This window comes from Somniosus microcephalus, chromosome 5 (assembly GCF_052327205.1).
Source record: "Somniosus microcephalus isolate GS21.2 chromosome 5, FLI_Smic_1.0, whole genome shotgun sequence".
Taxonomy (NCBI): Eukaryota; Metazoa; Chordata; class Chondrichthyes; order Squaliformes; family Somniosidae; genus Somniosus; species Somniosus microcephalus.
Genome location: NC_140991.1, coordinates 38,890,356 through 38,905,228, shown reverse-complemented (window position 1 = coordinate 38,905,228; position 14,873 = coordinate 38,890,356). Strand labels below are relative to the sequence as shown.

The following is a 14,873-nucleotide window of genomic DNA, read 5'->3' as shown; positions in this document are numbered from 1 at the left end:
CTGAACCCTGCCAGGGTCACCAAGGTGAGTAGTCGGTCTGCGGGGGTCGAAGGGGTGCAAAAGTGTGCTGTGGAGGTAAGTGATGGGTGCAAGTGTGGAGAGGTGAGTATCTGAGGTAAGTGCAAAGCGTTAGAAAAAGTGTACTTACCTTTGTTTCTTCCTGCAGGCTTCAGTCGGTGGGTATGCAGAGAGTCTCGCACCTCCGCGGTAGAGATAACAGATGGCCGTTGCATTCTCCAATGCAGCAACCATCTAATTTCTGCAAAAGAAAGAGGTTTGATGAGGTCTTGAATTCAAGACCTCATCAAACTACAGAGAATGACACTGTTAGACAGCTTCACAGAGCTGTCAAACGATGACAATTCATTTGACAGATGAAATGTCTGCAATCGGCTTTCCCTTAATTGGCCTGCTAAGCCTGCTGGGCGTGCTTAACAAGGTCAATCAAGGGAAAATAGCATGGGTTGGCCAGAAGTTGATGGAGGCGGGACTAAAACCCGACAACTGGGAGTCCCGCCTCCAAAAGCTCCCCTTTGGCAAAATCACCCCCATGGTGTCCAAAACATCCCCTCTTACATCAAGCCCCCTCCCCCTACTATTTCTGTCCTTCCCAATCTCCATTGGCTCCCTGTGTATCAATGATTTAACTCAGAATCTTATCCTTGGCTACAGATTCCTCCAGTCTTATCATTCCATTATCTACTACAGTCCTACATGCCATCACGCGTTCTCCATTCTTCCAACTCTGGTGTCCTTTGCATCCTCTTTTCTTCTTCTTTACATAGAAACATAGAAGATAGGAGCAGGAGTAGGCCATTCGGCCCTTCGAGCCTGCTCCGCCATTCAACGAGATCATGGCTGATCATCCAAACCCTAGCACCCGGTCCCTACACCGACAGCCATCCCACCCAAGCCCTATCCCCATAACCCCGCGTATTTAATCCCCCCTAACACTAAGGGTCAATTTTTTTTTATCATGGCCAATCAACCTAACCCGCACATCTTTGGACTGTGGGAGGAAACCGGAGCACCCGGAGGAAACCCACGCAAACACGGGGAGAATGTGCAAACTCCACACAGACAGTCACCCAAGGCCGGATTTGAACCCGGGTCCCTGGCGCTGTGAGGCAACAGTACGGTAGTAGCAAAAAACAATTCAAATATCAATATCTAAGAAGATATCCAGGCCAAAGCTTCCAGTGTAACAGCGTGGATATCTTGCAGGCTGCCTGCATCCCCTTCCCTCTCTCTGCTTTAGCTTTGGTAGTTGTGTCCACACTCTGGAACTCTGCCTAAACCCTTCTCCTTTGCTACCTCTCTCAGAAGTCTTCTCAACGCCTATCACCTTGACCATACCTTCAGTCACTTTTCTTAAATTAATTCTTGTGATATGAGCATTGCAGGCAAGGCCGACATTTATTGCCCATCCCGAGTTCCCCTGACTGAGTGGCTTGATGGGTCACTTTAGAGGGCAGTTAAGAGTCAACCACATTGGGGTGGACTGGAGTCACATAGTGACCAAACTAGGGAGGGATGGTCGGTTTCCTTCCCTAAAGGACATTACTGAATCAATTGGATTATTATGACAATACAACAGCTTCATGGTAATTTTTACTGATACCAGCTTTTTATTTCCAGATGTTTTAAACTGAATTCAAATTATCAATTTCCCTAACTTCCCCCTAACTCATCATCTGTTACTTGCATGTCATGTCAAGGTTCCTCTGATCCTGGCCTTAATTGCATCCCTCCCTCCCTGCACCTTCAGCCAAATAGGCCCTATGCTCTGGAACCCCCTCCCTGAACCCCTCTGCCTAACTACCTCCTGCTCCACCTTTAAGACCCTTCTTAAAACCCACCTCTTCACCAAGCTTGGCATCCATTTTTTTCCCTTACACTTCTGTGAAGCACCTTGTGGCATTTTTCTACATTAAAGGCATTATATAAATACAAATAGCTGTTGTTGTTGGATTATATGCTGTTAACCATGTTCCTTGCCCAAAGGAAAGAGTAGCGATGCGAGAGGAAACCCTGGTATTATAGTTGTAAAGATTGAAATGGTCAGAGATCAGCCTGTTTGTGTTACTACAGATTGGACTGTAAATAGAAAACAATTTGAGTGAAACTTCTGCTCAATCTCATTGCATTTAGGACTCCCTGAATTATTTGTGTTACATTTTTCTCTACTCTAGATTTTTTGTCTCTCTTATCTTAGATCAAATCTCCCTATGCCTTTTTGGTCTCTGCTAATCTTACAATAAAATATTTGATGTTATGATGGTTTGGTGTTTGGTGGTAGCGATCTCGCCTCTGTAAGAAGGTCATGGGTTGAAGTCCCACTCCAGGGACTTGAGCACATAATCTAGGCAGACACTTCAGTACAATATTGAAAGACTGCTGCACTGTCGGAGGTGCCGTCTTTCGGATGAGCCGTTAAACTGAGGCCCTGTTTGCTCTCTCAGGTGGACGTAAAAGATCCCATGCCACTATTTTGAAGAAGAGCAGGGGAGTTATCTCCAGTGTCCTGGCCAATATTTATCCCTCAACCAACATCACTAAGACAGATTATCTGGTCATTATCAGAAGGCCTTCGATAAGGTCCCACACAAGAAGTTGGTGAATAAAGTTAGGGCACATGGAATTGGGGGTAATATACTAGCATGGATTGAGATAGGGATAAACGGGTCTTTTTCAGGATGGCAGGCTGTGATTAGTGGGGTATCGCAAGGATCGGTGCTTGGGCCCCAGCTATTCACAATCTATATCAATGATTTGGATGAGGGGACTAAATGTAACATTTCCAAATTTGCTGATAATACAAAGCTAGGTGGCAGTGTCAATTGTGAAGAGGATGTGAAGAGGCTTCAAGGGGATCTCGACAGGCTCAGTGAGTGGGTGAGAACATGGCAGATGGAATATAATGTGGATAAATGTGAAGTTATCCACTTTGGTAGAAAAAACAGAAAGGCAGAGTATTTCCGAAATGGTGAAAGATTAGGGAATGCAGATGCTCAAAGGGACCTGGGTGTCCTTGTACATGAGTCACTGAAAGTGAATGTGCAGGTGCAGCAAGCAATTAGAAAGGCAAATGGTATGCTGGCCTTCATTACAAGAGGATTTGAGTACAGGAGTAAAGAAGTCTTACTCCAATTATATAGGGCCTTGGCGAGACCACACCTGGAGTACTGTGTACAATTTTGGTCTCCTTACCTAAGGAAGGATATACTTGCCATAGAGGGAGTGCAACAAAGGTTCATGAGATTGATTCCTGGGATGGCGGGACTGTCGAATGAGAAGAGATTGAGTAAACTAGGCCTGTATTCTCTTGAATTCAGAAGAATGAGAGGGGATCTCATTGAAGCATACAAAATTATTACAGGGCTTGATAGGGTGGATGCTGGGAGAATGTTTCCCTTGGCTGGGGAGTCTAGAACCAGGGGCCACAGCCTCAGGATAAAGGGTAGGCCATTCAGGACTGAGATGAGAAGAAATTTCTTCACACAGAGGATGGTAAATCTTTGGAATTCTCTACCCTAGAGGGCTCAGTCATTGGGTATATTCAAAACAGAAGTCGATAGATTTCTGACTACAGGAAACTTTGTGTTATCCGGAGGCTAAATGTCCGGCAAGCTCGAGCCACCGGCAAAAATCAGGAGCCGTTTTGTTAGGTTTTTTTTCTTCTCGTGGCTTTTTTTTCAACAGTCAGGCTCTGCAAAGTCTCTGTAGCTTAGCAACAGCTTCAGAGAGACGCTTCCAAGGTACGGGCCGACTGTTTAGAAGCTGTTGCTAAGCAACAGTGTTTGTTGTCAGATACGGAGATGAAAAGCTCCGTATGCTTCAACAATAACGCTGGTGTGTCCGGCAGTTTTGAGGGAACGGCAACAACTCGGTCCTGTCGGTGCCGGATAGCACAAAGTTTCCTGTAGTAAGGGCATCAAGGGATATGGCGATAGGGCCGGTGAATGGAGTTGAGGCAGAAGATCAGCCATGATCTCACTGAATGGTGGAGCAGACTCAAAGGGCCGAATGGCCTACTCCTGCTCCTTTTTCTTATGTTCTTATGTACATTGCTGTTTGTGGGAGCTTGCTGTGTGCAAATTGGCTGCTGCGTTTCCTACATTATAACAGTGACTACACTTCAAAAGTACTTAATTGGCTGTAAAGCACTTTGGGACATTCTGAGGTCATGAAAGGTGCTATATAAATGCAAGTTCTTTATTTTCGTATTTATTTTTTGGTAATGCACTGGGGACAAGAGACAGAAAACCCTGGTCTGTCATACTAGCTACAAGTAAAGGGGCACCATGTTTGTGTCTCAAGATAACTCCTGTGAACATCTTGCACACTGAAAGCTACAATGTGTAACTGAGAAGGGATTGTTATAAGTAGCAGTTCCACAAACCAGTTTTATATGATCAAATAATGAGGATAACCTCCAGACCTGCTAAGTGGGTCTCTCTGTCTCTTTGGTGTGAGTCACATTTGGGCTGGAAGCAATCTTGTCTCACTCTTTAAAAATAAAACACATCCTTTTTACATTCCACTGGATTTGTAATCTATTTTATTTTACTATTAAAAAAAAAAAATCACTCCAAATTAGCAGCTTGCATACACATACATGCACACGCACATAAGTACACATCCATCACGCTTTAGCGTATCAAAAGTATTCAAAAGAGAAAGAAAGACAGTAATTTCCTGCTGGTTTTTCTGACCAGGTCAGTGGACAAGATTTTGCTAGCAGCTGCCAATCTTTCCTTAGCATATAACCTGTAATTCACCTTTGGATATACCCATTGACAATACTTTTCCACAGGGAGTACCTGAGCATCAGCCTTAAAGGGACAAGTCAGGTTAAACATAGCCCAATTTTAGCAGTTAAACATCACAACCCTGCTCCACACCTAGCGACCAACACCTCAGGTTATCCGCTAATATGTGCAAGTTTAAAGCCATCACTGTCAGTATGCCTATACTGGCAGAATTATGAACCTTAGAAAATCCTTTCTGTACTTGTTACCTTGCATGATCCTTAAAAGAGGCTGAGACACTCCCTGACATTTTGTCACGTCTCATTCTACCTAATTTTGTATATAAAATGGGACCTTAATTTGCTGCTATGTCTAGAGAATAAAAAGTACCATCGATTATTGAATCTGCAGGTGTCCAATTAAGGTTAGGGCTAGGAAGTTTGAGTTAGGGTTAGGGATAGGGTGTTGGGGCTAGGGTTGGGGTTAGGATGTTAGTGTGTTAGGATATGGGGTTTGGGTGTTAGCGTTGGGGGTTAGGGTGTTAGTGTTGGGGTTAGACGGAAAAATTGGGTCGTGCCTCCTTTGGGGCGCTAACTTCGCCGGGGCACTACTTTTAGCGCCCTGAAAAAGTTAGCACCCCCGCGCCAGAAATTGAATGGTAGTACCCCAAGCATAGAAACATAGAAGATAGGAGCAGGAGTAGGCCATTCGGCCCTTCGAGCCTGCTCCGCCATTCAATGAGATCCTTTAGCCTTAAGAAATATATCCAACTCTTTCTTGAATATATTTAATGAACTGGCCTTCACCGCCCTCTGTGGCAGAGAATTCCACAGGTTCACCACTCTCTGGGTGAAGAAATTCCTCCTCATTTCAGTCCTAAATGTCCTACCCCTTATCCTTAGACTATGACCCCTGGTTCTGGACTCCCCGACCATCGGGAACATCCTTCCAGCATCTAGTCTGTCCAGGCCTGACAGAATTTTATAGGTTTCGATGAGATCCCCTCTCAATGTTCTAAACTCCAGTGAGTATAAGCCCAATCGACACAATCTCTCCTCATACGTCATTCCTGCCATCCCAGGTATCAGCCTGGTGAATCTTCGCTGCACTCCTTCCATGGCAAGAACGTCCTTCCTCAGATAAGGCGACCAAAACTGCACACAATACTCAAGGTGCAGTCTTACAAAGGCCCTGTACAACTGTAGCAAGACATCCTTGTTCCTGTACTCGAACCCTCTTGCTATGAAGGCCAACATACCATTTGCCTTCTTAACCACCTGCTGCACCTGCATGCTTACCTTCAGCGACTGGTGTACAAGAACACCCAGGTCTCTTTGCACTTCCCCGTCTCCCAATCTATTGCCATTCAAATAATAATCTGCCTTCCTGTTTTTGCCACCAAAGTGGATAACCTCACATTTATCCACATTATAGTGCATTTGCCATGTTTCTGCCCAATCACCCAACCTGTCCAAATCGTACTGGAGTTTCATGACATCCTCCTCACAGCATACCTTCCCACCCAGCTTTGTGTCGTCTGCAAATTTGGAGATATTACATCCAATTCCCTCGTCCAGATCATTAATATATATTGTGAACAGCTGGGGTCCTAGGACCGATCCCTGCGGTACCCCACTAGTCACTGCCTGCCACTCGGAAAACGACCCGTTTATTCCAACTCTTTGCTTTCTGTCCGCCAACCAGTTCTCTATCCAAGTCAATACATTGCCCCCAATCCCATGTGCCTTAATTTTGCACGCTAATCTCTTATGCGGGACCTTATCGAAAGCCTTCTGAAAGTCCAAATACACCACATCCACTGGTTCTCCCTTATCTATTTTACTAGTTACATCCTCAAAAAATTCCAGTAGATTAGTCAAGCATGATTTACCTTTTGTAAATCCATGTTGACTTTGTCCGATCCTGTCACTGCTTTCCAAGTGCTCTGCTATTACATCTTTTATAATGGACTCTAGCATTTTCCCCACTACCGATGTCAGGCTTACCGGTCTATAATTCCCCGCTTTTTCTCTGCCACCTTTTTTGAATAGTGGGGTAACATTAGCTACCCTCCAATCCATGGGTACTGTTCCAGAGTCTACTGGAAGTGCTTCCCCTCCCTCTTGGGGCGCTACCATTCAATATCGCGGCGCTACGTGCAACAGCGCCACGCACGTCGGCACGTAGCGCCGCGGTATTACAGGCCTCCCTCCCTGATTAAAGGGGAGGGGCCCAGCGCAGCGTGCACTGGGGCCCTGCTGGACCACCGGGGAGCGGGGTGCTGGCAAAAGAGCCCAGCAGTCAAGAGGAGTGCCGGGCTGACCTATCGCAGCCGGCATCCCACAGGAGGAGGCGAAAGGGGGCAGGTGCTGGCAGGCGGCCCAAAAAAAATGTCCGCCCAGCAACTGCCCTTTAATTTGCGCCGCCGCAGCCGCAAATGCAGCTCCCTGACCCTGTCGGACATAGCGTCCGGCGGTAGGTCAGGGGGTACGAGAGGGGCGCTCTGCACAGCGATGACGTCATCGCCGGAGGTGCAGCACCATGGGGCGCTACCGGCTACCGCCGCCGCTAACTTCCCGCTGCATTTCGCGGGAGGGGTTAGCGGTGCCACGCCAGGGCGCTAGTTGCTTTGCGCCCCATTAGCTCGTGCGCTAATAGGAGGCGCAAAGCAACCCAATTTTTGCCCTTTAGTGTTGAAGGTTAGAGTGTTGGGGTTTGCGTGCACGGCACGGCAAGAGAGCCCCAGGTGGGCAGAGGAAATGCTTCAAGGACACCCTCAAAGCCTCCTTGAAAAAGTGCAACATCCCCACCAACACCTGGGAATCCCTGGCCCAAGACCGCACAAAGTGGAGGAGAAGCATCCGGGAAGGCGCCGAACACCTCGAGTCTCTTCGCCGGGAGCAAGCGGAAGCCAAGCGCAAGGAGCGCACGTCAACCCAAGCACCCCACCCACCCGCCCCTTCAACCACCGTCTGCCCCACCTGTGACGAGAGATTGTAGGTCCTGCATTGGACTAATCAGCCACCTGCAAGCTCATTTTTAATGTGGAAGCAAGTCATCCTCGGTTCCGAGGGACTGCCTAAGAAGGAGGAAGGAGGAGGTTAGTGTTGTGGGTTAGGGTATTAGTGTTAGGTGTTTGGGGGTTAGGGTATTAGTGTTGGGTGTTTGGGGGTTAGGTTATTAGTGTTGGGTGTTTGGGGGTTAGGTTATTAGTGTTGGGTGTTTAGGGGTTAGGGTGTTGGTATTGGGTGTTTTGGGGTTAGGGTATTGAGGGGTTAGGGTGTTGGTGGTTTAGGGGTTAGGGCGTCAGTGTTGGGGATTGAGATGCTTGTGTTGGGGGCATTAGGTGGTTAGGGTGTTAGTGTAGGGGTTTTGGGGATAAGGGTGTTAGTCTTGGGTGTTGGGGTTAAGGGTTTTGAGGGTGAGGGTGTTGTTGTTAAGGTGTTGGAGGGTTAGGGTGTTGGGTTAAGAGGGGTTAGGGTTTTGGGGGGTTAGGGTGTTTGCTTGTGTTGGAGGGTTTGGGGTGTTAGTGTTGAGGTTTGAGGGGTTAGGGTGTTAGTGTTGGGGATTGAGATGCTTGTGTTGTGCGGGGGGGGGGGGGGGAGGGGAGGTTGGGGTGTTAGTGTTGGGGATTGGCGGGGTTAGCGGCTCGGTTCAAGGGGATGTGGGGATTTGTTAACGCTGCGCATTGAGCTGATTATCTGCGCAGTTGGCTCCGCGCTGCCTGTGGGGCCCCCGGGGGCCGGGCCTGGGCCTGGGGCCTGGATAGCAGCGCCGCGGCTCCACCACAACCGACAGCGAGAGTGAGTCCGGATTTAAATATATACATCTCCATAAAACAACCCACACACATCATATATATACAGAAATCTTACACACCTTCATTGCCGTAAATACAAGAAACGCCGAGCAGTGAAATCTCTAACTGTGTTTATAATTAAAACAGAGACACAGGAAGCGGCTGCAGTTACTTAGCAACGGCGCTCTGGAGCTAGAAGTCAGAATTCAATCAAAAACCATCACAAGTGGTTTTAAAATCACATTAAAAAAAAATCTCCGGCTTGTATTTTGTTGGGTTTTTTAAAGAAAATTATTTGTTTCTTAGTTAGATTCGTTTTTTTAAAATCAATTCAAAAACATTTTTTCAACCAGTTTAAAAGGAGGGAAAGACTGTATTCTTGTAGTTTTTAGCGAATTAAATAAGTTTATCGTGTTTGAATTGATCTTATAAAAACCACTTGTGATTGTTTTTGACTGAATTCTTGACTTCAAGCTCCGGAGTGCCGTTGCTAAGTAACTGCCGCCGCTTCCTGCACTGTCCTCTGGGCAGTTCAAATATTTGGGTCCCTGTGTGTGTGTCTGTGTTTAGTTTTGTTTTAATTTTAAAACAAAGTTATAGACTTCTTGCGTTTCTTGTCCAGTTGGGTAGGACCTGTACAGCTGACTAAATGACTTTTCTGTATAAATTCAAATCCAGAGTCCAAAGCTGGGAGGAAGGTGTTCTAAACTATCTCAGCACTTAGTGCCCTCAAATTTTACAGACCAAACATTTATCTTTTACGAAGCTTACTTCATGCCCCAAACAATGTATATACTATTAAATATTTGTCCTCAGGATGTGGGGGACGCGGGCAAGGCTACATTTGTTGCCCATCTATAGTTGCTCTGAGAAGCTGGTGGTCAGCTTTCTCCTTAAACCACTCCAGCCCTTGTGGCGATGGTGCACCCACCATGGTGTTAGGTAGGGAATTTCAGGATACTTACCCAGTGACGATGAACGGACGGCAATATATGCCCAAATCAGAATGGTGTGTGTGTGACTTGGAGGTCATGATGTTCCCGTGATAGTGCTGCTCCTGTCCTTCTCAGTGGTAGAAGTGGCAGGGGAGCAGGTGCTGTTGAAGTAACCTTGGTGATTTGCTGCAGTGCATCCTGTAGATTGTACATAAAGCAGCTTCAGTCTGCCGATGGTGGTGGAGGAGTGGATATCTGGGCTAGGTGCAGGGGCACTGATCAAGTGAACTGCTCTATTCTGGATAATATTGATCTTCCTGAGTTGTATTCAGCTGCACTCGTCCAGGTGAGTATTCCACCCCACTCCTGACTTGAGCCTCGTAGGTGGTGGAGAGGTTCTGAGATGTCAGGTGTTGAGCCACTGGTTGCAGAATATTCAGCTTTGGCCGTGCTCTTGCAGCCTTGCTGTTGAGATGGCTGGTCCAGTTCAGCTTCTGGGAAATCGTGACCCTCAAAATGTTGATAATGGGAGACTTGACAATGGAAGTATGGCCAAGGAGAGATGGCTGAGTTTTCTCTTGTTCAAGATGGTCTTTATCTGGCAGTTACGTGTTGCGAATGTTAGCTTCTACTTGTCAGCCCAGGCCTAGACTATTCCAACGCCCTCCCGGCCCGCCTCCCATCTTCCACACTCCATAAACTTGAGCTCATCCAAAACCCGGCTGCCCGTATCCTAACTCGCACCAAGTCCCGTTCACCCATCATCCCTGTGCTCGCTGACTTACATTGGCTCCCAGTCTGGCAACGCCTCAATTTTATCATTTTCATCCTTGTTTTCAAATCTCTCCATGGCCTTGCTCCTCCCTATCTCTGTAACCTCCTACAGCCCTCGGAGATGTCTGCGCTCCTCCAATTCTGGCCTCTTGCGCGTCCCCGATTTTAAATGCTCCACCATTGGCGCCCGTGCCTTCAGCTGCCTAGGCCCTAAGCTCTGGAAATCTGTCCCTAAACCTCACTGCCTCTCTACCCCTCTCTCCTCCTTTAAGATGCTCCTTAAAACCTACCTCTTTGACCAAGTTTTTGGTCACCTGTCCTAATATTTCCTTATGTGGCTCGGTGTCAAATTTTGTTTGATGACACTTCTGTGAAGCGCCTTGGGGCATTTTACTACGTTAAAAGTGCTATATAAATGCAAGTTGTTGTTGTAGATGCTATCGAGGTCTTGCTGTAGGATAGAATGGCTGCTTCCTTATTGGAGGAGTTGTGAATGGAGTTGTAGGATTGAATTGCCAATGTTGGAATAGCTGATCAACTTGTTAAAATTGAGCAGTAATGCTGATTTAAAAATAAATTATCATCAGTAACACAAGTGAAATTGCTGCTGTTTACTCTAAGTCCTGTATGGCCTATATTGCGAGCTTTAACAACCATGATTTTCTTACCAATATAGTTCCAATGGTAGTACAACAGAAATGCAACAACAATTTGCATATGCGTAAAGATTGATTCCGCAGGGAATTTCTGTGCATATATTTTAATTTTAATGGATGGAATTTCACTGGCTGTTTGCCTCTGCACCGCTCTCCACTGGGAGTGCTGTATCACCCCTACAGTAACCTTAATTTAAGGAACGTCTGTAGGTACTTCACGGGGAAAGAGGGAGCAGATATTGAGCAGGATTGGGGGAGAATTAGATAAGGTGACTAAAAGGATGATTGAAGATAAGTTTAGAAGACATTATTAAAGATAGGGAGAGATGTGGTAAAGCAGAGGTGTTTGGGCAAGTACTTACAGAGCACAGGAACATTTTAGTTGAAGATTCTGGTGCTGATTGTAGTGTGGAAGGAGAAGAGGCACATTGGAGTTGAAAGCATGGAGAGTAGGAGTTAGGACATGAGGGCTAAAGGAGGTTGTAGAAATATGGTGGATTGAGACCATCGAGTGAATTGTAAACAAGGATGAGAATTTTGAAATCAATGAACTGGGAGATGGGGAGTTAATGGAGGTCTGTGAGGGCAGAAGTTTTTTTTAATTTTTTTTATTCGTTTATGGGATGTGGGCGTCGCTGGCAAGGCCAGCATTTATTGCCCATTCCAAATTTCCCTTGAGAAGGTGGTGGTGAGCCGCCTTCTTGAACCGCTGCAATCTGTGTGCTGAAGGTACTCCCACAGTGCTGTTAGGGAGGGAGTACCAGGATTTTGACCCAGCGACGATGAAGGATCGGTGATATACTTCTAAGTCAGGATGGTGTGTGACTTGGAGGGGAACTTGGAGGTGGTGCTGTTCCCATGCGCCTGCTGCCCTTGTCCTTCTAGGTGGAAGAGGTCATGGGTTTGGGAGGTGCTGGCGAAGAAGCCTTGGCGAGTTGCTGCAGTGCATCTTGTAGATGGTGTCATGAATCTTATCATGACTCATGAAGTAACACTGGGCGGCCAGCTGGTGGCGCCGTCCAAGGAGTATAAATACTCGGGTGTGGGCCCAGCTTGCTCAGGACGTTTCTGTAAGTAGGAACTAGTGATGTAACTAGAAATCTCATGGTTTTGAAACAGTTGATTAAAGCCTTGTTTTATACTCAAACCAAGTGCTCAGTAGTCTTTTTACATCAATTTAATCAACTGTGTATCGGCTCCACGCTCTGAGTAATTTCGGGAACAGCCAGCTACGACTTCAACTGCAGAAGGGAACTCCGATGTAGTAATCAATCCATCATGGACAAACTACTCAGACCCGCTCGTCTTGACCTGGACCCGAATTCACCTACAACTGCTAAGGTATGGAAACACTGGTATCGTACCTTCAGCAACTTCCTCAGGGTGTGTGGTGAGAATGTTCCTGATAAATTAGAGATACTTGCCAATTATGTATCTCCTCATGTGTTTGACTATATCAAAGACTGTAGACTATGACTCCGCTATCTTAATATTACAGCAACTATATGTTAAGGCCCCAAATGAAATTTTTGCTCGGCATCTACTGGCCACTACTCGACAACAACCCGGGGAATCACTTGACGAATTCCTTCAAAAGCTTCGCAGGCTCAGTAAGGATTGTAATCTTAAAGCTGTCACAGCTGAGCAGTACCAGAAGGAGCTAATTCGTGATTCTTTTATTAACGGAATTACGTCTCCCTTCATATGCCAGCGTCTGTTGGAGAATAAAACCCTCGAATTACAGGCTGCCTATGACCAGGCATGTTCCCTGGAATTAGCAAAGAGGAATGCAGATACCTATCTTTTACCACGTGCACGGGATGCTGCTATCACTTTTTTAATGACTCCTTCGATAGGTCTCGGGCGGAAGCCCTCACGGATGATGACTCTAACCTAGCGGATGACAACCCTACCCTAGAAGCCTTCACTGATGACGACCCTGCCCTAGCGGCATCTTGGCAATCTGGAAGGAAGTGTTTCTTCTGTGGAGGTACATTCCACTATAGGAAATTTTGTCCTCGCAACGCAACCTGCAATCATTGCAGTAAGAAAGGTCACTTTTCTAAGGTATGCCAGTCAAGAGCCTCTGTTAGTAAGAAAGGCCACTTTTCTAAGGTATACCGGTCGAGAGCCCCTGTTAGTTTTGCAGCTACTATCTATAAAACTGCTCCTCCCCCAAGAACCATTACTAAGGTTACAGCTGCAATCTATAAAACTGCTCCTCCCCCAAGAGCCACTACTAAGGTTACAGCTGTCAAGAGTAAAACTGCCCCTCCTCCCATCACAGCTGTTTTTCCCCAAAGTCTGTCCCATGCAGCCATGAAGGTTTCGGTAAATGGACACATTTTGAGTGCACTAATCGACTCATGCAGCTCTGACAGCTTCATTAGTGAGCAGGCTGTCAGTAAGTTAAAACTGCGTATTTACCCCTCGGACAGGGAAATTGCAATGGCTCTGACGACACTGACCACCAATTCTTCCGGCTTTTGTCTTGTTGACCTTATTCTCAATGGCCGCACTTATTTCTCCACCCGGCTCGGGGTGCTCAAAAACCTATGCAGTGATGTGCTCCTGGGACAGGATTTCCAGAAACAACACAAAAGATTCACTTTAGAGTTCGGAGGGTCAAAGCCGGAGCTTACTATTTCCAAAGTACCGTTTTGTGCGCTTTCGGCGGCTTCGCTCGACGAGCCCTCCTTGTTTACCAATCTTTCCCCCGATGTAAGCCCATAGTCACTAAATCATGACGTTTCAGCCAAGATGATCAATCCTTTATCGAGGTAGAAATCTCTTGCCTTCTAGCTGACGGTATCATTGAGCCATGTTCATCTTCCTGGCGGGCTCAAGTCGTTGGTAAAAATCCTCTGAAGCAACACAAGAAACGTCTTTGCATCGATTACTCGCAAAATATTAACCAGTATACCGACCTGGATGCCTACCCACTACCAGGCATCGATAACATAGAAGATAGGAGCAGGAGTAGGCCATTCGGCCCCACAAGCCTGCTCCGCCATTCAATGCAATCATGGCTGATCATCCAAATTCAGTACCCGTTCGCTGCTTTCTCCCCAAACCCCTTGATCCCTTTAACCTTAAGAAATATATCCAACTCCTTCTTGAATATATTTAATGAATTGGCCTCTACTGCCTTCTGTGGTAGAGAATTCCACAGCTTCACCACTCTCTGGGTGAAGAAATTCCTCCTAATTTCTGTCCTAAATGGCCTACCCCTTATCCTTCGACTGTGACCCCTGGCTCTGGACTCCCCGACCATCAGGAACGTCCTTCCTGCATCAAGTCTGTCCAGTCCTGTCAGAATTTTATAAGTTTCAATGAGATCCCCTCTCATTCTTCTAAACTCCAGCGAGTACCAGCCCAATCGACCCAATCTCTCCTCATACGTCATTCCTGCCATCCCAGGTATCAGCCTGGTGAATCTTCGCTGAACTCCTTCCATGGCAAGAACATCCTTCCTCAGATAAGGCGACCAAAATTGCACACAATACTCAAGATGTGGTCTCACCAAGGCCCTGTACAACTGCAGCAAGACATCCTTGTTCCTGTACTCAAACCCTCTCGCTACGAAGGCCAACATACCATTTGCCATCTTAACCGCCTGCTGCACCTGCATGCTTACCTTCAGCGACTGGTGCACAAGGACAACCAGGTCTCGTTGCACTTCTTTTGCCACCAAAGTGGATAACCTCACATTTATCCACGTTATATTGCATCTGCCATGCTTCTGCCCAATCACCCAACCTGTCACAGAATCACAGAATCACAGAATCTACAGTGCAGATAGAGGCCATTTCGGCCCATTGAGCCTGCACCGACACATATCCCACCCTACCCCCGTAACCCCACGTATTTAATCCCCTAACACCAAGGGTCAATTTATCATAGCCAAATCAACCTAACCTGCACATCTTTGGACTGTGGGAGGAAACCGGAGCACTCG

General features: G+C 46.6%; 1 protein-coding gene across 2 annotated transcripts in view; it reads right to left on the bottom strand.

Annotated features, from left to right (window-relative positions):
- The window catches only part of rnf32 (ring finger protein 32), a 66,466-nt gene extending 57,721 nt beyond the window's left edge, over positions 1 to 8,745 (bottom strand). Inside the window, exon 1 of one of the 2 annotated variants that reach the window (XM_085987542.1) lies at positions 8,631 to 8,745. Coding sequence is in view for 1 of the 2 variants with exons in the window: in XM_085987543.1 (XP_085843669.1) it covers positions 8,631 to 8,636 (6 nt within the window). In the remaining variant the exon portion in view is untranslated. The remainder of the gene's footprint in view (positions 1 to 8,630) is intronic. The other variant, XM_085987543.1, reaches the window with a different exon arrangement.
- Between the last annotated feature and the right edge of the window lie 6,128 nt (positions 8,746 to 14,873).